The following is a 24,242-nucleotide window of genomic DNA, read 5'->3' as shown; positions in this document are numbered from 1 at the left end:
ACTCATACGGTTTGAATCCAGGCCACTCATTGCTCTTAGGATCTTTCAATATTTTTATGAATTCATTTCTCTTTTTTTAATAAAGCGCTGCTTCATCTGCCTGAGAAGGATGAGGAATCCTTGCTCTCAACATTCCTTGTGATAGTATTATAGGACAGGAAGGGGAGCTACTTAGAAAAGACAACAAAAGTGTGATTTCTTCACATTCTGGTGATAATTTTGCTAAATTTTCAATGTTTTAAACTAAAGAAATTGTCCCCTAACCGTGCACCGTAAACAATCAAGTTGCTCTCGTGATGAAAGGTAGGTAAGGTAACTACAGTCCACAGTGCAAAACAGTTGACATGTTTTCCGTAGGCGGTACCTTAACAGACGCAGGCAACATCAATATTTACGTCTACATACGTGTTGCTTAGGTCATGATATCTGCTTTCCACGTCTCTGTCTTCTTTACTTGGCCACAAAATCTTATAAGGTGAAAGGAGGGGTGATGCGGGCGCACTAATCCAAGAAACTTTGTGGCGTTCTGAACACTTTTGTGCACGAGATTGCGGGCTCTTCCTTCCTTTTTGATCTTTCACTCCCACCTTTCACTCCTTTCCCAGTAAGTTAGAAGCACATCTTTAGGTCCACATGTCACAAAACACACGGTTATGCCATGTTAGGGCTTGTAAACATAGGACAGTTGGACGAATTTATGCTGAATGGGTCGAAACAGCTAGCAGTAATTGAAGTTCAAGTGCCAGAATTTGCCATTTGGGCATGTTTTGACATGGTTAACATTTCAGGAGTTAAAGGTTTTTTAGATATTAAGCTCCTCTAATGTGAAACAACCACGAAAAGGTGACTTTAATGTGCTGCAGTTTCAGCTCAAACCACTCGAACCGCTCACTTTAATCAGACTGTTGAACAGGTGATATGACGAGGCACTATTCCCCTCCGGCTTCAGTTCAGTTCAGGCATCGCATCTCATCTCGTAGCAGCACCAATAAAGCAGCCAGTTTATGCCGTCACCTTTGGACATTTGCACTTGGATAGCCCCCCCCCTCATGCACATAAAGTCAGGAATGCACTGTGACGTTAAGTATCACAATTTTATTACAAAAATTAAATTCTTCATCTCTCAGTTTTGCCATGCTTGGAGCATATAACAATACAGTAAAAAACCCAGACCCAGAGAAGATAGTAAAGCAGATTTCAACAATGCTTTCACAGCACTCTTTCATTCATGCTGTTACTATACAGATACTGTAACATTCCTAATACAGAGTAGTACAAACACCTGCCAAAACACATCATGTCAGATAACAAACTGTAATTAAATTACATTTACCAACGAGAGAGGAACAAGGAACTTAACCCGACTCAGAAAAAAACACAAACCAGTAAACACTGAATTTGCAAATGAAAACATACTGAATGTGCTGAATATTTGTACCAGCCCAAGGCACCCAGGCTTCGTAGCAATGTTGGCAAGTTAACGACATTCTTACAGAAACACTTGAAGCGAACAATGATTACAAATCGACTTGTACCACAGTCTGACTTTGCAGTGTCCTTCATCGTACCCTCCTCTCCTGGCATTCTTCTTTGTCAGTCACAGTGCAAGTTCCGGAGGGGAGGCATGGGAGGGGAGTGGAGGAGGTGTGGGAGGAGGAGGAAGAAGAAGAGGAGGGGTCACTGGGAGCCGTACCGCATCAGACATCACTTCACAGCGCCAAACACTGACAAGAATTGGACGGACAGCGTAATCTCCCACTCTCCAGAGGGAAAGGAGGGTGAGATTGGTTATGTAATTCCTCACTTGGATTGTGAATAGTCCAAACATAAGGCGCAGATTGCCAGCTGCCAGTCCAAGACGAAATAAGCCAAACAAAAAGCTTAGGTGTGCTTTCAACTGAACATCCAAGAAAGAAAAAAAGAAAAGCAGATACCAAATATTTTCTCACAGCGGTTTCCAATAGGAATGGGATTTTTTTTTCCTCGAGATGAGAAGTGTTGTTTTGCACATAAATACCTAAGAATCATGGAAATCCCAGATTTAAGCTTACCAATAACTCAGAAAATCTCTAACAAATGTCAAATGAAGACATGAACGACTAAAGCTCAGAAATACAGAGAGGCCTTTTCTTGAACAGTGAGGTGCAGTTCAGTTGAGTGAACGGCAAGGCTCGAAGGTCCATTTGGTCGCTCCACCAAATATTTCAATGTTGCTCTCTGTCCAGGAGAAGACATTGCCGGCTGGAGCTTTGCTGTTGCAGGTCGCCAAATTGTAGATCTCTGCAATAGAAAGTTTCCTGTTCCACATATTTAAGTTTGCCAACTCTCCGACGAAGGCTTGCGTTGCATCGAAACCTCCTCCCAACGTGTCCTGTGGAACAAAGCGAAAAGTGTTGACCTTCACTCGAGGAACACACTCAAACTTCAATGCTTACAGGCCTGTGACTGTTCTGGTGAAGAGCCTTTGATTTTTAATATCTTATAATACAACTTTGTGTTGACTTGTTCTTACATTCAGCTTTATATCAAACCTATTCTGGAAGGCAAAACATGTGTAGTTTAATTTCTATTAGTCTCTACATTTTGGATTTGTGTGCTCTGTACAAGCAAAGTCTTTAATTGTGTTTCTCTGTCTATAATCACGCCAAATGGATGACTCACACTGTAACTAACACACTAATTGGACCGGAAAGCCTTAACTGTTCACCTTTTAAATGTCTTCACAGTCTCATTTCATAGATATCCCCCCTCTAATCTTTCTCCAAAATTAGATACGTAATTAGTTGAGAACCGTTTCCAAACGTTTTCTGCAGGGTATTTAAGTGAAGTTCTGGATTTAGTCTTTTGAAAATGAGTATCCACCTGCTCTTGTCCAAGGACCAGAACTCCATCGGGTTTGATGGGGTGGTACGGTGCCAGATTCTCCCCGTTGCCCCGCATCACTCCGTCCTGGAAGGCCTCCCACATCCCGTCACGGGTGGTCCAAGTGATGCAGAGGTGATGCCATTTTCCATCGTTGATGAGAAACGGCAGCTTTGCAACCTGCAACAAAGATTTGTCATAAATGTCGTCTTTTCGCTGTGTTACCAGTCCGCCTCTCACACCTTAGCAGCACAGCGACTCCCTTTCTGAAAGGTGAGCACCTTCTTTCTCTCCTGCTGAATCACTTCCTCTATCACACGTCTCCTCTTTCATTAGAAGGTGGCTTCAATTGCTCACCTCAGCACCTATTTTTATTTCTGGATTAGTTGTTAGCTTTCTCTGACTCATGAAAGTACAAAGAATCCAAACTTTTTCTTGCTGTTGCACCCACTACAAATCATGCTGCATTGTCCCGACATGTTTAATGTAAATACAAACATCCACAGCTTGCACTACCTTGTCATTGATGAGAATCTCCATGGGGTTGTTCCCCCACTCGATCAGTACCAGCTCGTTGGCTTGACCGGGAACGGCGTAGGAAAATGGTGTTCCCACCCCTGGAGAGGCGTTGGACTTGATCCACAAACACACACTGAAGGAATACATTTCAGGAAGGCTCCTCTTGGCTTTAGCGTACATGTAGTTAGTTCTCAGAGGGAAGGTGAGCTGGAACTTATCGGATGGTCTGGTGTCTTTGCCTGTGGGGGAGAGTAATGTCAGTGAAAGTAATCAGTATACTGTCGCATTTTATTTTGATATATTTTGGGGGGTTTCATTTAAGGGAGAGTAGACTTAACTATTTAAACTGTTTATCATTATGATGACAGTTGAGCTGATCTGAAATCACATTCACTTTTCACATTTTCTTTTACAGTTGTCAGTCTTTTGCTGATGCATAAGATGGCTGTTTCTCCTCCCTCTGCCTTCCTCTCGTATCAACGCACGCGCATTCTCACGTGTTGAAATGCTAAACGCGCCAAAGCGAGACGCACCCTGCGAAGTTTCTCCACTTCTAACCTCTGCGTTGAAATTCCCCTCCGCACATAGGCGCATGCACATCTTTGGGAGGAGAAAACATCAACTGAGCGAAGCAAAAGCGTTAACAGGTCTTGAGATTATGCAAAGCAATGCAGCTCTCCCTTGTCGTCCCTCATATCTGTGCGCACCGTGATGATTGCGGCACTGTCAACGGCGTCATATAGCGGCTGTAATGCGACTGATTTTAGTTATTCTGGCTGAGCCAACTAAAACACAATTAAAGTACACATAATGTTTCTTTAAATTTCTTGAGTTAAACTCAACGGCGCAAGCGGAACACTGGTCAGTTTTATGTCCTGTGCTGAAATCCAAACGCACCTTTCTCCAGGTCTGTGATCCGGTGGTGCAGAGAGGTGAGCGTGGACTCCACTCTGTTCCGCTGATCGGTGTCATTCCTCGATCCCGGTTTGCTCTCCTCTATCGTGTTGACCCGGGACAGAACTTGCTTCTCCATGTCGTCTATCTTGTTCTGCAGCAGATCTTTGAGGCTGTTCGCTTGCACGCTGTTATTCCCTCGGCTGTACTGCTGCATTGGACAGAGTGACATACACATTGAGTTAAAGAAGGACGGGAAACACTTTCTCTCGCTCAATTTTCTTGTATTATAAACATTGTCAGCTCGATTATGGTTTGATCACAACAGGCTGGTTTTTAATGCGCTATTCTTAACGTAGTCTACGATGCATCTTTCCAACTGTTGGGGGGAAAAATACGTGAGAACACACATGTGGCCCCAAAAAAGCCAGAACAGTACAGCATTACAGAGTTTTATCCTCAGATTAACTCTGGAGGTTAATTTAATTAACTTTTGACCTGCTCAGTGCTTCCCTCTTCTGCTTGCCTACCTCTAGATTCTCCAGTCTCTGTTTGAGCGTCTGTAAAGTCTGTCCCAGCTGGGCCAGAGTTTCCGTGGTGCCCCGTGATACATCCCCCATCGTGTTCTTGGACCCCGGCCGCCTCCCGCCGGGACCCGCCGCCGCCGGGAGGCTCTGACTCTCGCAGCGGGTCAACTTGGACGTTAGTTCCCTGATCGTCTCCTTTTGATTCACAATGGTCTCCTTTTGCTGCAGCACGGTCTCCCGCAGCTGTATGATCGTGGTCTTCAGGTCTTCTGCCGGCCCGCTGTTTTGCATCGAGGCGGTACACAAGTCCATATCTTTGGGCACCGACGTGCAAATAAACTGCGTCTGTCCGAAGTCTTGCGCGGAGCTCTCCACAACAACCAGCCAAGAGAGTACAAAAAGTTTCCACGAGAATACCTCCATGATTCCAGTCATGAGTCGCTGCTAACGCGTGCGTGCGTGAGTGAGCGTTGGTCTGAGCTTTCAGCACCACGGAGCTGTCCACTGAAGCTGTGAGGAGATGCTGCCGTGTGCGCTTTATATAGCGGACATAACGCAGCGCAGATTCACTGCATCACTGAGGGGAGGCAGCGGGTTCTGCTACACCTACCGAGTCCTGCCCCCCATTTAAGGTCGTCCTCACTGTTTCCAACGAGCAGTTTCTACGGACACAGAGCGCGTGTGCACTGAATAGTAAAAGGAAAGTGGAAAGGCATCGCACGACTCAATTTCTGGTGAAATATGTACTCAGCCAGTGCCTTTAGTGTACTGTGACCTGCCATGACATATGTATTTAAGCTTTTTTGGATAATGCTCATGAACAGGGTTGTGTTTTACTCTTAAATTTCCATCCTTAAAGTGACGGAACGTTTTTAATTCACTAATAACATCCAACATTGAGCTGATTTCAACTGATTCATAAAATGATGTGTGATTAGCGAAAAAGAAAAATATGAAAGAACTGAATCCTTGTGTTAATAAGAAGTGTAAATGTGAAACTTCAATTGAAAATAAAAGAAAGTTTGTGGTGTTTCAGATGCAGATCGTACCTTGAAAAGAATGAACGAAATACATGAAATATCAACTACATAATAATAATTGGAAGTAATTCACTTCTTTGTCAAGTAGAAAAATAAAGATGCATAAATTGATCATAAATGTGCGAAGTTGAAAGACTTTTAAAGATTCCCTCTGTCAGTTTTAAGGTGAAAAATAAGAAAATCCATCATTTAAAAGCCATCCAGCCCACCTGAAGCTCTTTACGGTAAGAGCCGTCATGCTGAGCCATTATCAGTCCACCTTAAATGAACGGCACTCTCCATATTTCAGAGAAGTCTGTCCCATGGGCAGAGTCCCCAACACAACCTCACATTTTTCTCTTTCTTGCCCGGTGGCACGTGCGTTTCCACAAAACCACTCCGCCGCGCGCCCAAAAAACGTGGTTACAGAGACCTGGACTGACACTGCTAAACACGTCAGAGATGCCACTGCTCACATTTCTCAAAGCTTGAGTGTCATTTTCTGTCAGAAGAAGCACAACAAACAACCCGACAGAGATGCTGTGGCCAGACATGTCAAATCTCACAGAGCGGAAGCGCTAAAAGGAAAGCAAACTGTCTCCAAATAATTAAACAGATTGTTACATAACTCCCCCCGCGGATATGGCAAAAATAAAAAAGATACCTAGCGAAGGAAGAGGTCGACACTTCAGCACTGATCATGATGAGGATGGAGAATGACCTGGTGTAGCCTGTGAGTAAGGATGAGGCTGAAGTGGGAAAAGAATAATCCTCTAAAGATGCATCCAGGACCAATGTTTCCTCAAGCTGTATTCGAAAGAGTATTATGAAGAATGTGTGAACCAAAAAGGTTTTTTTTCAATGAAACATTTGATAGTTTCACTTTAAATCACTCAGCACCACTAGAATAAAGACTGGTGCTTTGATTATGATTATGAAATGAATTCTATTACAAATAGCGACTGTTTAAAATTAAAAATGTGAAAACCTACAGAGGGATTAAAGTTGGTTACAGGTGAGAAACTTCTAATTCAGCCGGTGTGAGTCTAATCTTTATTTCTTTAAAAATAGAAAAAGTGTAACAGTCCACAAAAACCCTCTATTAAAGACCTATCAGGAATCTTTATAAAACACGAAATAAATAGGTCGAGTCAGTGTTGAATTTGAGCGAACTAATTTGAAATAATGACCCAATCTCGTGTGAAGGTGCAGTTCACTGGACTGGTTATATTCACTGTCATCAGCTGCTCCGGCCGTCGCAGAATCAAGTCTTAACAGAAAAGTCACAGGTTTGCTTCCAACCTCCTGCTCCGAGACAAATGACTTCACCCTTCCTGTTGCGTCAGAGCGCTGCGTAAAAACCGTGCCATCAAACTGCAGGGCAAATGTGCTCCACCAATGTGTTGCAGCCAGGCTTCAAGACTTGTGTATGTGGGATGAAAATTGACCCAGCAGTCCGCTTTAATTTGTTTAATTATCGACCCAACGCGTTGTAATCAGCAAGGTGCCACGCTGAAGGCGAGAAACGGTGGCGGTAACAAATGGTTAATGGAGGAGTCTAATTGCAGGAGACGCAGAACAGGCGTGGAACAAATTCTCCTGATCTCAGCACATGCACAGTTCTTGCCATCAGCGCTGCAGATCAACAAGTAATGCTTTCATCGAACTGCGGTTATGCAAAGCTTGTTTATCAAATGGGGGCAAATGGAGCCATTCTAAAGCTTTTGATGTGCAGAACTTCATGTTAATGATGAAGCAGGCGGCGCCTCCCACTGAGAGACAGCCCACCCCACACACAGTGGGGTTACAGTATAGGAGCATGTCACATATATGTGTTCAATATTCATCTCTTATCTCAGGCAATAAAAAGGATGCCGCAGCACCATATGTTCAGCTATGTTTCCTCTCATTCTCCCCACGCTCCCTGCGACTAATATGCTGCAACACCCAGAAAAATCAGCTTTAGAGAGATGTCTCTGACTTCTCACTGAGCTTTCCTGAGCAAACTGTGGCAGCTTCTTTATTGCAAACTGATTCTGTCTTTCTGTCAGAAAGCTGCGCTGATGGAACTTGATCATTTGCAGCCAAATGTTCTGTAATATTTGGAGAGGAATAAGATCAGTTTTGACCCATTCCACCCTCTGGAGCACAAGGTCAGAGGATTTCTCCTACAAATGCATCAGCCAACAGTCTGACTTGGACTCAAGGGGCTGATGTGGAAAAGGGCTGAAATCTATAATGATCGGTCTCCCAGGCACACTGAATAATGCAAAGCATTATAATAGAACCCACTCTCTAATGGCAGAGACAGATAAGAACCATTTTGCACTCTGGCAGCAAACCTTTTGCTTGTTTATCCAGCATGTGCGATAGCAGAGCAGAGATGAGATGCAGGTGGGGTGGAGGGTCCTGCATGTGGCTGCGCGTCTGAGCACTCTGGAGTGTGTTAGTTTGTCTTGAAATAGTACAATAATATGCAAAAGTCTCGAGCCACTTCTCATTTTGTTTATACATTTCAATGGAATGGCAATTATTTATTGGAATATAAATGTCAATACATTATAAGGGGTATAAACAGAGTTTGAACAATTCTGAGGAGTTTTAAAGTGAATATCTGGTCTGAGCTCCTTTATCCTCCAACACAGCCTGAACCCTCTCAGACGAGCTTTCTGTCCTTTCTTTAAGGAGTCTTCAGGAATAGTTCTCCAGGCTTCTTGAAGGACATCCCAAAGCTCTGCTTTGGATGTCGGCTGCCTTTTGTTCCGTTCTCTGCCAACATGATCCCACACTGCTTCAGTAATGTTGAGGTCCGGGCTCTGGGGAGGATTCATCCCTCCATCAGACCTGTTGCCACTGATTTTCAGTCCACTTCTTGTGTCCTTTGGCACAGCTCAGCCTTTTCTCCCTGTTTCCCTTCCTTAAGAACGGCTTCTTGACAGCCACCCTTCCATGGAGCCCATTTCCGATGAGGCTTGGGCCAACAGCAGATGGATCAGCTGAAGGTCCAGATGCATCTCTCAGCTCCTGTGTCAGGTCTTTGCTGGATTTTTTCCTCTTTCTTAAGGACATCACTTTCAGATATTGTTCATCTGCTGTAGATAGTTCTTTAGGCCTGACACTTCTTCTTTTGTCCTCCACTTGTCCAGTTTCCTCAAATGTTTTAAGGACACACTGCACACCATGCTGAGATATGCCAAGTTTTCAGCTAACAGCTCTTTGGGAATCACCATGTTGCTGCAGAAATCCTATTTTCTGTCTGTCAAACTGTGTTATCTTTGCTGTTTTTCATAGATGCAACTAAAGAAATGGGAACAAATGATGTGTCTCTGTGACAGGCTGCTGGGAACAAAGTGCCTAAAGATCCAATTTAAAATGGCTTCTTTGCTAAGTTGTCTGTTATGTCTGGACACAACACTGGTTCATCCCTTGAGTTAGGAGCCTTTTTTCTGCCTGAAGCATTCATAGGTCAGAGTTAAGTGGCTTAAAAAACAAAACACATTCCTCTGAACATGCTCAGGTACAAGAACTGGACTGAAAATAAGTGAAAAAGCAGCCAATGTTCCCAGAAAAACTCTGAAAGACCTTCAGAAATCCTGGAGAACTATTGCTCAAGACCACTTTAAAAGATTAAAATGTCTGACCGATTGGAATAAAAATAAAAATAAATTAGGGGCGGTCAAATATTCTGTTTGATCTTGCGAAAAAAGCAAACAACAGAAAATATAAAATACAGATAGATGGAAGATTTTCAAAAAGAGAAACTGCTAATGGAAAAAAAAAAATCTAATTTCATCCCTCAAAAGAATCGAAACAAAAGCTATTTTTTTCTGTCCTTCTAAGTTCCACCAACAGATAAAAGCATTTTCAGGTGAATTACTTGGTCAACTCTGCTCCTTTTTACATTCAGAACTGTGATGTGAACTTTCAGAAAGCAAGATATTAGTAAGCATCCTCAAAGAGACAGTAAATGAGAAGATGATTACAGTGGTTATAACACTTCAGAGACAAGTTTCTAAAGATCCCATTTAAAACGGCTTCTTTGTTAAGATGTCTGTTATGTGTAGAAACAACACTGGTTCATCCCTTGGAGCCGTTTGAATGATTCATAGCTCAGAGTTAAGTGGCTTAACAAATCAAACACATTCCTCAGGTACAAGGATTGAACTGAAAATGAGTGAAAAAGCAACAAATATACAAAGAAAAACTTTGAAAGACCTTCAGAAAGCCTGGAGAACTAATTTAAGACCTCTTGATGAGAAAGTCTCGCTGCTTGGAAGCATAATATCAGGAAATGTGGGGATACTTTACACTTTTTGCACAGTATTATACATTTCTTCTACGTTTCTTGCTTTTTGTGCAGTTGCTAAATCTATTAACATTTCCTGTTTGTTTGCACTGTCCAGGTTCCACAAAGACAGCTTTACCTTTCCCTCTGTGCACACTTTATTCCCGACAGCTGAAATATAAGATGTGCTGCCAGGTAACCTCGGCTTCAACTCCTCTGTCTCTGCTGCTGCATTGATGTCTCCATTCAAAGCATCGCTCCACAGTGAGGGAGATGAAGGGGGAGGTGGGGAGGTTGTCCGATGGGACCCTTGTGCTACGCAGTCGTGCTGCTTCGCATGTTTTACCACCGGGGACAGCACGGGAAGAGAGGTGGGACAGAGTGCCGCAGGAGCCTCCCAGTGTTATGAGAAGTAGTTTCCAAACATGCAGAAACACACACAAACAGACATTTTAAACAGCTTCATCTGTAGAGCCATAAGTTCCCTCAGCCTGTCTTTATGAACACGAGTCACAGAGTGAATGATTTGTCTCCATAATCAATGTCGCATGATTTCTCAAGCTGGAATATAGTTTTATTGATGTCCAGCCACACCAGAGAGTCATTCAGTAACTTACTGGCCTCTCATTAAAGCTCACAGTGACATAAACAAATACTGGGGGTATTATGCATTACGCTTGGCGTTTAGCTAATCTCATAATAATTCTCCAAAGCCTGGACATTAACGCCTTTGCAACGACAGCCCTCTTCATCAAGCTGCTTGTGTTGGACTTCCTCCAGAAGCAACATTTCCCTCGTTATGCCTTTGCCTCCACAAGTTTGGAGACAAATTGGGCCTTCAAAGAGGGAGCAAGTTTTAGTCTTTGACATCTTTTGACTGGAATTATTCTGAAAAACAGTTATGTAGATGTAGATGTGCTCCCCAGGGTTTTTATTTGTCCTTGGGTCAGACTCAGATAATATGCGTCTCGGCTGGCTTAGGAACATCTCAGTGTACTCGAGGATTTGAGGACGGTGGCTGGAGAGAAGGAAGTTTGGGGAGACTGAACGATAAGACCCGGATGGATGGTTGGAGAGAAGGTTTCTTTGTTCACAGCTATTTATCACTCAGCTTTATGCTCTTTGTTTCCAATGATCCTCTCGTTGCTTTTTTCTCCCCTGTTACAAACCTGTTACGGGCCTGGTATTTTGGACTGATCTTGCTTTCTGTCCTTTACCTGTCTCACCTTTGGAAAGATTTAAATCCCTCTCGGTGTTCTGCATCTATTTTTCCCGTCTTGGTTCGTGTGCTGCAGCAGCAGAGTTGGGCTCAGAGGACAGGCAGTCGCAGAGCCAAAAAACTAACCAATACGTGAGGTACAGACACAGCACCGGCATGCCGATCAGACAGTGAGAAGGAGCAGAGTAAGCTTGGAAGTAGAACTGAAGAGAGTACTTAATAACCAAAGGCAGATGTGATAATTAGCCAATTGAATCCAGGTGTGTGAGGAGAGTAGAAACCAAGGCCAACAGGAAAGACTCTGGAGGTAAAAACAAGGATACAGGACATAAAAACTAAAGCAAAGCACAGTAAAACCAAAGCAAACCCAACAAGAAGTAAGTTAGCAGCACAAATAATAACCTGAAAAGATGCTTCTTTAAAGGTTTTAGTTTCCAGATGTTAACGTCCAATCCCAGTTTCCACCCTCAGCCCTGACATTTGGCCCTATCGCTCCTTTACTTCTCGAGATAAGTGGTGGTATCGGCCTTCATCTGGGACATTTGAATGGTTAGCTGATCGTGACTGCTTGTTTTTCAAAAGGAAAACACAGACACTCTGATTCTAATTGCAAAAAATAATGAATGAGGAGCAGGTCCTTTGGGAGAAAAAGGGATTAGGACATAATTATCAGCAGTTAATGTAGCGTAAACAGAATGATGTGCACACAATTCAGGAGGTTTGCACACCTACCCATCACAGAGAAAAATCAGCTGATTAGGATTGAATGAAAATGCTGCATGCATGTATATACATTTATGTCTTACAGGTGATCCAGATGGACACTAAAGAGGAATGGGTTTCTTCTTTGTCCGTGCTCCAGATGTTTCTGCACACTTTCAGTCCTTTTGCGAGGCCAATATAAATTCTACACATCTGTCTGCTGCGCATGGAGATACCAAAATGATTTCCCTTATCCATCAAAGTGCTACGTGAACAAGTCCAGCTGCAGCATATGGAGTAAGTAATCAGAATGTAGTCACTGAACTTGGGGTTATTACCAAGTAATGCTGCTTCTTGTGGTCAGGTTTGGGGTTTAAAGAGACCTGATGTCACCCGGTGAAATAAACTAAGCGTTCAGGGTTTAACGAGTCTGGAGCCCTGCTGGAGGAATGGAGCCTCTTTTATTTTTGTTGTTTTGATGATGACGGAGGAGAACATGTTGGTGCAAAATCACTTGGACTGTGTTTTTGTTGTTATGGCCCCGGGCGGCTGCCTTTGGTACCATGTGTAACAGGGACTCTTCTGGCTCCAGGCTGTGTCTGCTCTGGTTGTTCCCACTCGTCAGCCCGCCTCCTCACAGCTGATTGTACCGGTGTCCCTCCCCCGAAGCCCCGCCCAGAACAACAACTGATCATCTCACCTGCTTAAAAGCACTGCAAAGCTGTCACTGAGTGGCGGCTGTGATTTGATTTGCAGCTCAGTCTTGTTAGCACTTTGTTTTGTGTATAGTTGTAGCTCGGTAGCTATATTTCTCATTTTTTTTCTGAGGGGGGCCACCTGTGGTTATATTTCCGTTTGGTTAGAAATGGGCTGAGAAAGATCTCCTGTTTGTCTAATTTCTGTTCAAATTGAAGTTCGTCTCCTTCTTGTTGTGATTATTTATTCATTTAAGAAGCAAATTCCCCCACTTTTTACACGCCTGAGTTCTTTGACTTCTGTTCTGTTTAGAGAAAACCTGACTGCCTCGATGCTACTTCCTGTTATTATCTTCATAACTGAGTTATAACAGACGTGATCCACGTAAAAACCACTGTGGCTCTCCTGCCATCTTTCTGCTGACGACTTCCGCCAAGTTTGAAATCTTTCATATTAGTAGAGCCACAGTTGCCTCTTGGGTTCCAAATTTGAAAAGTGTCCTCCAGAGCCACCAGATCCACTCACTGTGGGGGTCAAACTGTCATCTGTCTGCATTCAAAGTCATTTCAGTTCTGCTGAAAACCGAGACACAAAGTAAACAACCCTCTAAAATCTAAGCTGTAGTCCAGGAACCTGCATGTTCTATGACTTAAATTCAGTTAGAGATACTTTTTACAGGGCTGGGGAACAGAATAACCGGATTACCGGGTCACTTCAGTTCGGATAATGTGATTTCTGATTGTTTGCTCACTCTGTTTTTGCTGACTGACCTGGTTTGCTGTGCGTATGCAGGACAAAGCAAAGCTTTTTGCAATCTTTCACACGTCTGCGTAGTCTGAAGGTCACGAAGATCTTCTCAGATTTGCACTTGCACATAATAAATGGACATGATTGTTGGTCAGTCTGTACCAGAGAAATAAGAAATAAGAGATTCTAAGAACCACATTGTGGGGAGCAAATATTTGGAGTCTGATCAACTTTCTATTGCATGAAACTGCATGGAATGTTTCAGTTTACTGCAAATGTGGTCATCTTTCATAACAAATACTGATAAGAAACTGTAAGTCTGACCAAACTTTGCATGTTGCCTCTGAAAAGTCTCATTTTCTCCCTTTTTCCACTTGCAATATGTGGCTCCAAAGCTCACAAAGTCTTAAATCTAACCCATTTCCAGGTGGGCTGTGGCACCATCCAGACACAAACAGACATAAAGCCCTCATAAATTTTATACTTTGTCATAATGGAGCAATAGTTCCCGGAGAGCTTTGCAGTATTAAAGACGAGTTGAAGCACTTAGCGTCCAGTGGCAGAGCGAAGCCGTCTCACTGTGGGAGCAGGTGTGTTTTAGGACTCATTAACGCTGCGATGATGAAACGCTGTAAAGCAGAAGCGTCTCTGGTGTTGCTCTCGGCAACATCCAACTCTCAATTACATCGAGTGACCAAAGAGTCTCCTTGTAAAATACAACTTTCTCTGCTGCTCTCCTGTGCACAAGGGATTATTTCTCTGAAAAGGAGATTCAATTTTGACGGAGGCTGAAGTGAACCAAGTTTAATAAGAAGGGAAAGAAAGGGGAGAACATTTTATAAACACTTCATTAGTGACATGGATGAAAAATATGAAACCTGATTTAATTCTTTTCAAATAAAAGTAAGCTGAATGTGTTATTGATCGTGTTTTCTGTCATGTTGGAGTTTAATGTTTTCTGTGTATGTTTGGCTTATAAGAGAAAAGCTTGAATTAACCGCTTGTAGAAGCATCTGCAGCAGCAGTGAGTTGCAGTTATTGTTTTCTGTGTGATGTCATCAGTTTTTCACAACATCGTGGACATATCTTGGCCCACTCTTCTTTCCAGCGCTGCTTCAGCTCATTGAGGTTTGCAGCATTGGTTTCTGCACAGCTCTCTGAAGGTCCCACCACAGCATCTCAGTCAGGCTGAGGTCTGGACTTTGACTGGACCATTGCAACACCTTGATTCTTTTCTTCTTCACACATTCTGTTGTAGATCTGCTGCTGTGTTTGGGATCTTTGTCCTGTTGATGAACCAGTTTCAGCCCAGCTTTAGCTGTCGGACAGACGGCTTCACATCTGACTCTAGAACACTTTGGTATCCAGAGGAGTTCATGGTGGACTCAGTGGCCTCCTTCATAGTTTTATGTGTAAAAGTGTGGAGGCGGGACAGTGAATTGAAGTCGACTCGAAACACCTCTGAGCCATGGGAGGTTATAACAGACCAAACTGTCTCGCTTTGTGTGTGCTTGCACACATCAACTTGGCATCGTGGAGCTTGCTGCTCTAACCAGCGGTTCTGTCATGTCTCAGCTGTGTAGGGACACACAGTGATGCAGGGCTGAACCTCCTCTGTTTGGCATGTGTGGATTATGAGGAGGACCAAGTCTTTTTTGCACCGATAGGGCACAACCCACGTGTGAAAGAGCCTAATGACTGCAAGGTATCTAGATCTTGGCTGCAAAACAAACCTAAATCATTATTCTACCACCACTGTGCTTGACAGTTGATATGAGATGTTTGTGCTGAGATAAACTTTAACATGCTAACTGAGGCCTGTAGAGTCTGAGATGTAGCTCTCGGGTTTTTGACCTTGGGGTGACCTTGCTGGGACGTCCACTCCTGGGACTCCACTGCTGACTGCTGCACAAAGACAGCTAATGTAACGCACTACTGCACATTTATGTACATAGGTTATATTTCTATATTTTTTATTTCTATATTTCTATTTTATTTAAGAATACCCTGTCATAATATTGTTGTTGCATGCTTATTTTATCTTATTTTATCTTATCTTTTATTATATTTGGACATCCAGTGTGGGCAGCAAAGCAAAGAATCTCATTGTACAGGGAAACACGTTTTTAATCTTGAATCTTGAATCTTGGGAAGATTGACAGCTGTCCTGAATGTTTTCCACCTGTGAAATGTGTATTATTTTTATAGTTATGGTTCAGTTAGTATGAAACGCACAGTAAGCTGAGTACATGGTGGCCAAAGATTCCCAGGAATGGGGATGCCATCTGTCCACGGTACTTTGTGATGTGCGAGATGTGGATAACAGCAACATCCCTGCAAAGCCTCTTCTCAGAACAAGCATCCTGTTATTCTAAAGCTCCTCTTCTTCTTCCCTAATGAAGATTGATCCAACCACATGAGATACTGGTGCACTCGGTCTGCATGGTAACAAACATTTGCGCTGCAAAGGGACAAACTGCGGACAGTTGAGGATGACAAAAATATAGATCATGTGGGCCTGATGGCCGAACGGACACGGCATGAACTGCCAATACGTGGATGATTCTCAGTGGTATTATCAGTATAAGTGACGTCTTTCACAGTAACCGCATAAAAGAGCTTCATTAGAGAATTTTCTGAAGTGCGACAGTAAACCGAAGTCATTTTTGTATGCGTCACATGGTTTTCACCACTTATCTGCCCCTTTAGGAGCCACAGGTAATGATTATGTATCATACCTCTGAGGAGGTCTGGTAACACAATTATGTCTCAACAAAGAAAAACACAAATACTTGAAGCAATGTTTACCCACAACTGGTACTGAGTTGTTGTATTATCAGAGAGAATATTTGACTTTATTTGATGGAAACAGTTGCCTGCTGCCAAATAAAAATCATGCATTTCGAGAAACTTTACAACATCACTGAAGTTCTGTGAAGACACCCTGCAGACACAAACACTTGTTTTACTTGTTCTAGTTCAACACAATGGGGAGGTTTGATGTTAACAGCTTTGTTTTTTCCATCACTTCATTGAGTCAGGTGAACAAAGCCTCTTTTACGCAAAATTTGTCCCCTTGTCCTTTGATGCCGAGCTTCACGCTCATTTCTCAAACAGCAGGAGACAAAGGTTTGTTCCATCTGTCCCAAAAGTCAAAATCCAACAACAGACTTCATGTACTCGCTCAGCAGTCGATCAGGACTTTACTAGGAGCTGTTTAATTGAGGATGTACAATCAAAGTGTTTACCAGTTTGCTCTCGGTCAATAAAGAGATTTGCTCTCAGGCCTTGATGGCTTTAATCAAGCACAACACGATCTGTCATGGGCATGAACGGCCGTGCTGTGCTGCAGTGACTAACAGCTTTCTTTGGGCTGTCAGCTCATCAGAAAACATGACAATGCCACACCAGATGGATGGAGCATGAAAATATCCTCTCTAACTGCATTTGCTAGCACAGCAATCACTGCAGCTGCCTCTTGGCTTGGTGCTAACAGCGCCAGAGCAATCTGGTGTGTAACAAACTCATAGATACATCTGACTGAATTTGTTCCTTTCGCCCTCCGCCCTCAAGTGTCCAGCGCAGGAGGACACCAATCCAATCTCTTGGGTGAGATAGAGGTTGGGACCCTGGGATGACTGAAAGGGAACAGAGAGAAGAAGAGAGAAAGGATTAGTGTCCTTACCTCCTCCTCATCCACCCTCCTGTCATGCTGGGAACAGGATGACAACTGGGTTGGGTCCTGGAAGCTGGTGCTAAATAAGACGAGGGCAGGAAAGGGTAGAAATCCTTTTCCATGGATTGATTGCTACAAGGCAAGAGAGGGAAGAGAGTGATAAATGTATGCATTCAAGGAGGACAGTGTTCTACGAGGAAGCATTGCGTTCATGCGATCCTCCAATGGGACACCGATGCGACAGTGAATCCTCTGAAGCAGGGAACTGGAAACTTAATAGACCATCAATCATTCTCTCTTGTGCGATCATATTTCAAAGAAGTATTCTCACCGAGCAACCTTTCTTCAGTCATACCTCCTCAGTTCAAGTTTAACAAGAATCAAAATGTCTTGGAGCTGGATCCAAAACATTCAAAATGCATGAAACACAAGGTTTTTTATGGTTTTCTAGATAAAAGACAAGGTTAGCCTTAATCGTGTGTCTCATTGCTGTTTTCAAGTCGAATTTATATTGGTTAACTTTCTAATTTATCATCTCACAAAAAATAAACAGAAGTTCATCATCACCTAAAAGTAATTTGAAATGGAAAACATGGAGTAATAGATCTGTTTATACTCTCTGACAGAGAAATGATGGACCGCTCTGTTTCACAACTCGCTCCAGGACATAATCAGGACTCAGTTTAAGATTGGAGGTCTGCGTCGTGGTAAACAACCTGAAAAAGTAAAGGGATGGAACAGCTTGGTCCTTCAAGCTGTGCACAATGAAAACAACAATAAAGTTAGTCATTCCAGATGTTGCAACAAATAAACTGGACCTTGTGTGGAATTAAGCATTCATTATCAATCTGTAGTGATTCTTTTGATGAATGCAAGCCAAACTAGACTAAACTGTTCATCTAAAGCAGGGGTGTCAAACTCAAATAAGCAAAAACTTCGACAAAGTCGCGGGCCAGCCTTGATATTTATTGAAAAAACGTCTTTGATTGAGGAAGTTTTTCCTGCTCTTCAGATATAATGATGAATCTTTTCATATGGAAACAAACTTAAACAAATATGAAATCAAATGTCAAATAAAAGACACATCTGTGGTATTCATTTCTTGAATAGAATTTTAAATAAGACGTATGCCCCTTTCTCTATTTGTAGTGTTCTGAGTTAAATTTCAGTGGTAACCTTTTTCACAGGCTACAAATAGACATTCTGCTTCCAACGTGTCCAGAGAGTGCCTGTTTTCCACCTTTTTGTGGCGCGATGCGACTCGTAGCATCAGGTTGCCAGGTTGCTCATGAATGCCAACAGAAGAGGGGGTACTTGTGGATACTGATTGACGCGCCAACGCAGCATTAGCAGTGCATGCACTGCCTACTGGCTCTAGTCGACATTTGGTATTACACTGCGGGCCCCAACCCTAATCTTAAGGATCACAGGACCCAGGCCCTAACCTTAGGTCCTCCACTCCATGCCACGTTTTGAAAAATTTATTTGATAATTTAAAAAAAATTCCCAAAAACTCTCTTATCCTAAATCAGACCCCTTACCGTCCTTTTTTATACCTTCCCCTCCCGCATATCCTAACCCTAAGGTCACAGGACCATAGCCCTAACCTAACCCTGAGTTTGACATCTATTATCTAAAGAATGAAAAAGTAAAATGAAACAAACTCACTCAAAAAAAATGATGTCCTTCCATAATGTTTTAGAGTCGGACAATTATAGAAAAAAACTCTAAATAAGCCTGTAATTGAATGTTATCAAAGGTGCACTTATGTGCTCCAGTTTTCAGTAATGGTTTTATTTCTGCAGTATTTCTCTTAAGACCCATTTCCTTATCTTACTGAAGACTGTACCTTTGGGTCTGTACACGAGGTCCCTATTTTTCGGTGAGCTTCGAACAGTAAATGTCAGTGAATAAAGATAATTTTCTGTGTCTACGTGGCTCCTCTTAAACTGGCAGGAAAATCAATAGGCACTTACTGAGGTGCCTATTAATTCATGACAATAAACAGGCACCATGGAGCACACATCCTCCACGCGTGTCTTCTTTCACCATTGATCAATGAGTTAATTTGAAACAACATGACAACCTGACAGCTGAACGAATGTGGGTGTCAACGATTAATCTCGCCAGAATGAACGTGATAGATGTGGAGACACCGCTCCCCACAGCAACAGTTTGCTTAATTTTTTACTTCTGTTTCCAAAAATAAGTGGAAGACAAACGATGCCAGTGCGTGTCACTATTATCTGAGTTGTTACTGGATGAAAATGTGGACCTATTTCACGAAATGGAGAACGTGATAACGCGCTCACGAGTGAAAGGAGTGAAATCAGCAGTGGCAGCGAGTGGAGGGAGACGAGAGCCTGTTGACCGTGACCTTGGGGTTTGAAGTGATGTCTCTTTGTGTTTTTACAAACCAGACTGTGGAGGGCTTTGTCACACTTCAGGCTCGTGCACACCGAGAGGGACGGGTCGTGATGAGCTCTCAGGTTTTGTTCCTTGGAGAAGACAGAGCAGCATGTTCACACTCATTAAAGGGATAGTTCGCTTCTTTTGACATGAAGCTGTACACAGCTGCTGGTACTCATCGATGTGTGGGCGTTGTGGAGTGCCTGGGTCTGAGAGCAAACAAGTGCAGACCACTCCAGCTTACTGTGAATGTGCTTTGTTTCATAAAAGAGCAAAACTCTGAGTGCTGAACAGAATGAATGCAGCAAAGTCTTGACAGAGAGGTGACAGACTGAGGGACAGAGTGATCTCTGCTTTACAGGGGGACAGATTAATGAGACCGGAGACTAACAAAGCAGCCAAATCTGCGATTTTTATCACTATTTTTTATTTTTATCAATCTTTATTCAGGTTATTTAAGGGTCAAGTAATTCTCTCAGGGTCCCAAAAGGTTGCAGAAGTTCACACAATCATTACTAAGGTAGAAGTACGAAACTTTAGGGAAGAAAAAATAAAAGTTGAAGCACTGATCTGAATTATTTACTCAAGTAAAAGTGAAGAAGAAGGTTCTGAAATGTGCTTAAAGTATAAAGGTAAATTCATTCTTTGTGGGACAATTCCACCAGCTGTTTTCATGCAAAACTATTTGAACCTTCCCAACACAATGTGAAGAATATCAAATCTTTCCGACTTCAAATGTATTAAAGACCAGGCTTAAGTGAGTGGTGGCCATGGCCACTCAACACAGTAACAGTGAAGTCCTTCAGAGAGCTTCTCAAGTGCACGTTAAACTGGAGTTATTGGTCAGACTGGTTTTTGTTTAGCACTATTCATTCAAACTAAATGTAGCACACATTTCTTCACAGATTGTAAAATCAAAGCACAGTAAAAACAAGAAGAAACCATTAAAACATCTCCTCCCAACCCTCCCAGTCCATCTTCAACTACTCCAGTTCCAGCCCACCTCCAGGCTCAAAGTACTAAAGAATTGTGGTCTGAATTAAAAAGCAAACTTTGCAATGAGGAAACAAACGTTAAATTCCAAAATCTGAACCCTAAACTGTCACGGTCCTGCTTGGCTGTGTTGTTGCTTTGGTTCCTGAGTCCTAGCTGAGGCTGGGCTGGTTTCCTGGGAGCTCTGGGAGGAGCCTGGATTGCTTCTGCTGTCACACCTGCTGCTCATCAGGACACCCTTATAGGAGCTGCATCAGCAACCAGTCTTCGCCAGATTGTCTCACAATCTTTGTGGTAATTAGGCCGACTCCAGTGTTTCCTCATGGCTTTACCATGCCTTTGTTTCTCTAGTGCTCGTCTCCCTCGTCCATTCTCCGTGTTCTGGTTTCCTCATGCCTGCATTAATAAATCTATTAGGTTCAGGAGGTCCTTTGTTCCCACAGCCATAAGGCTTTTTAACAGTGACTGCTGAGTTCTTCTCAAATTGATTGATATATATATTTTTTTATTATTATTTATTTATATAGTCATTCAATATTATTATTATTATTCTTAGTAGTAGTAGTAGTATTTTTATTAGAATTGGTATTATTATTGTTGTTGCTAATATACAATCATTGTAAATATTTATATATTTTTTTGAGCTACTTGACTAATTTGAATTTCCCCCATTGGGGGATGAATAAAGTATTTTTCTATTCTATTGCCATCTATGGTTAGATTCCTCTCATCAGCCTGTTCCAATTAGCTGCCTGCTCGCCGACTCGGCACCCTCCCCTCCATCTTGGATTCCCAAGTAAGGACAAACCAACCACTTTGAAATTCACCAACCTGGAAAATCCCTCTAACCTTCTCCCTCCTCCCACAGAGTTCCACGTCCTCCCGGGTTCAGCTCTCAATCCTCATATTAATAAAGTCTTATTACTCCGATTCTCCTAGAGTTCTGTGTCTGCTCTTGAGTTCGTATTTAAGAATTGTGACTATCTATCTAATCTATCTAATCTATCCCACAAATATGTGAGCTTGCAGGATAAACAATAATGAGACCTCAGTTTCTGTGCCACCCCAGTGACAGTAACCGTGTCAGCCTGCTCAACCCTATAAATGTCCTCTGGCTCCACCACTGTTTTTATAGCCAACAACATCAAACAGTTCACATCAATAAGTCAAACAGTTGACTGCTCTGAGTCTGTTACCGGCTCTTCTTCTCACAGACGTTACTTTGAAGTATTGTCTGGTTAGTTAAGTTCCAACATTACGGTCATTTCTAAATGTTACTGCTCCATCAAAGGACTTCAATTGTAATCGTTTGGAAAATGGCCAATGATGCCAAATAAATAGAGAGTAATTCCTTAAAGTAAAAAGTCGTGGGGAGAACAGAGAAGAGATATTTGTGTTAAAATGTAGCAGGTTAACGTTAAAAAGCAAAGTAATTATGTGTTTGTACTTCGTTATTTCTTACGCTCGCACCCTGAGAAAATTCAGTTTCTCAACACAGAGTTTGAGCAGGATAATATAACTTTAGTTAGTGTGAAAAAGAAAGTACACCCTCTTTCAGGTCTAAGATTATGATGTGTCAGGACATTATGAAAATCATGTGCTACTAACCAGGTTTTACCTTTTGCTGAATACAACCTCAGAATAACATCATAAACCATATGTAACTGATATAGTTTATTCTTTTTGTACATATTAGCAACAAAAAAGGTCCCCTTTATCTCAAACGAATCAGAGAATGGGTCATTTTTTAAATCTACTTTGGTTTTATGATGGTTTAAATTACTTTTAACATTGCAGCACTGCTTAGAGTATTGTAAGACACAGTTTAATAATGCACAACATATACAACAGGGATGAACTCAACATGAATAAAACAAATACAAATGGTTTCTTGATCAGCACTGGTGTCAAATTGGGCTCGTGAACTGAGACTGGTTTAAAATTATTAAATTAACTCTATTAACTATAATTAACTAATTAAATGTCAGAACCAACAAGAATCTCACCAGAATCACATCTTTAGTTGCACAAAAGATAGAAAGTACAGCTTATTTTAATTATAAGGTTTTATTTATCAGGACAAAATAAAAAAATAAATCATCTGATCTTAAACAGTTCTGAACAACACATCACATGATACATCTTTTATTGAACTAAAATGAGGCCAAAATGCAGAAGCAGTGTTTGAAAAACTGTGTGAGCACCTCTATAAAAGCAGAAGTTCTGCAGCATTCAGGTGTGTGTTAACACGATGCCAAGGAGGAAAGACATCAGCAATGATCTTAGAGAAGCAACTGTTGCTGTCCATCAACCTGGGAAGGGTTATAAGGCCATTTCCAAATTATTTGGAGTCCATCATTCTACAGAGAGAAAGATTATTCACAAGTGGAAAACATTCAGGACAGCTGTCAATCTTCCCAGGAGTGGACGTCCCAGCAAGGTCACCCCAAGGTCAGAAACCCAAGAGCTACATCTCAGACTCTACAGGCCTCAGTTAGCATGTTAAAGGTTAAAGTTCATGACAGCACAGTTAGAAAAAGACTGAACAAGTATGGCTTGTTTGGAAGGGCTGCAGGAGAAAGCCTCTTCTCTCTAAAAAGAACATGGCAGCACAGCTTAGGTTTGCAAAGCTGCATCTGAACAAACCACAAGACTTCTGGAACAATGTCCTTTGGACAGACCAGACCAAAGTGGAGATGTTTGCTGATGATCTGGGCTTGTTCTGCAACCACAGGACCTGGGCACCTTGCAGTCATTGAGTCCACCATGAACTCCTCTGGATACCAAAGTGTTCTAGAGTCAGATGTGAGGCCGTCTGTCCGACAGCTAAAGCTGGGCTGAAACTGGCTCATCAACAGGACAAAGATCCCAAACACAGCAGCAGATCTACAACAGAATAGATAGATAGATAAATACTTTATTAATCCCAATTTGGGAAATTGTTTTGTTGCAGCAGCATACAGTAAAGATATGAAAACAATTAAAGTAGTAAAAACAAGCAAATAAAATAGAATAGAATAAATATAAAATAAAATAAAATAAAATAAAATAAAATAAAATAAAATAAAATAAAATAAAATAAAAATAGTGAATAAACATGTATGTAAGTATTTTTTTTATTTTTTTTGTTATTGTTTTTTGGGAGAGACTTCAAGCCTATTGAGGTTGAAGTTCTCTTCCAGCCAGAGGGGAGGTGTTATAGATGGTGATGGCTGCTGGTAGGAAGGATTTCCTGAATCGGTCCTTGTGACAGCGGAGCTGGATGAGCCTGTTGGAAAAGGAGCTCCGCTGTCCAACCAGCAGCTGGTGGAGAGGATGGGTGGGGTTCCATGATGGATAACAGTTTGTTCAGTGTCCTCCTCTCCACCACCGATTCGAATGAGTCCAGTTTGCAGCCGATGACAGAACCAGCCTTCTTAAAAAGTTTATTAAGCCTGCTGGTGTCACCGGCTCTGATGCTGTTCCCCCAGCAGACCACAGCGAAGAAGAGTGCACTGGCAACAACAGACTGATGTGTGAAGAAGAAAAGAATCAAGGTGTTGCAATGGTCCAGTCAAAGTCCAGACCTCAGCCTGATTGACTGGGCCTAAATTCCTCCAGAACCATGTGAGAGTCTGATACCAATCATTGAGGAAAACAACTTCATGTCACTGGTGCTAAAGGTGCTTCTACAAGCTTTCGAATCATGTGTTTT

The 24,242-nt window shown here is 42.2% G+C and overlaps 1 protein-coding gene across 1 annotated transcript; it reads right to left on the bottom strand.

The window, feature by feature from the left end:
- Nucleotides 1–1,075: 1,075 nt before the first annotated feature.
- On the bottom strand, nucleotides 1,076–5,333 carry LOC142378664 (neuronal pentraxin-1-like). Its single transcript, XM_075463438.1, has 5 exons — nucleotides 4,806–5,333; nucleotides 4,279–4,486; nucleotides 3,379–3,620; nucleotides 2,863–3,042; nucleotides 1,076–2,371 (listed from the first exon to the last, which is right to left on the bottom strand). Exons 1-5 carry the CDS (start codon nucleotides 5,235–5,237, stop codon nucleotides 2,150–2,152), a joined length of 1,284 nt encoding a protein of 427 aa, XP_075319553.1. The 5' UTR covers nucleotides 5,238–5,333; the 3' UTR covers nucleotides 1,076–2,149.
- Nucleotides 5,334–24,242: the final 18,909 nt, after the last annotated feature.

The sequence above is a fragment of the Odontesthes bonariensis genome, chromosome 4, assembly GCF_027942865.1.
Source record: "Odontesthes bonariensis isolate fOdoBon6 chromosome 4, fOdoBon6.hap1, whole genome shotgun sequence".
Classification (NCBI taxonomy): Eukaryota; Metazoa; Chordata; class Actinopteri; order Atheriniformes; family Atherinopsidae; genus Odontesthes; species Odontesthes bonariensis.
Note: the sequence above shows the minus strand (reverse complement) of the source record. Positions and strands in the feature narration are given on the sequence as shown.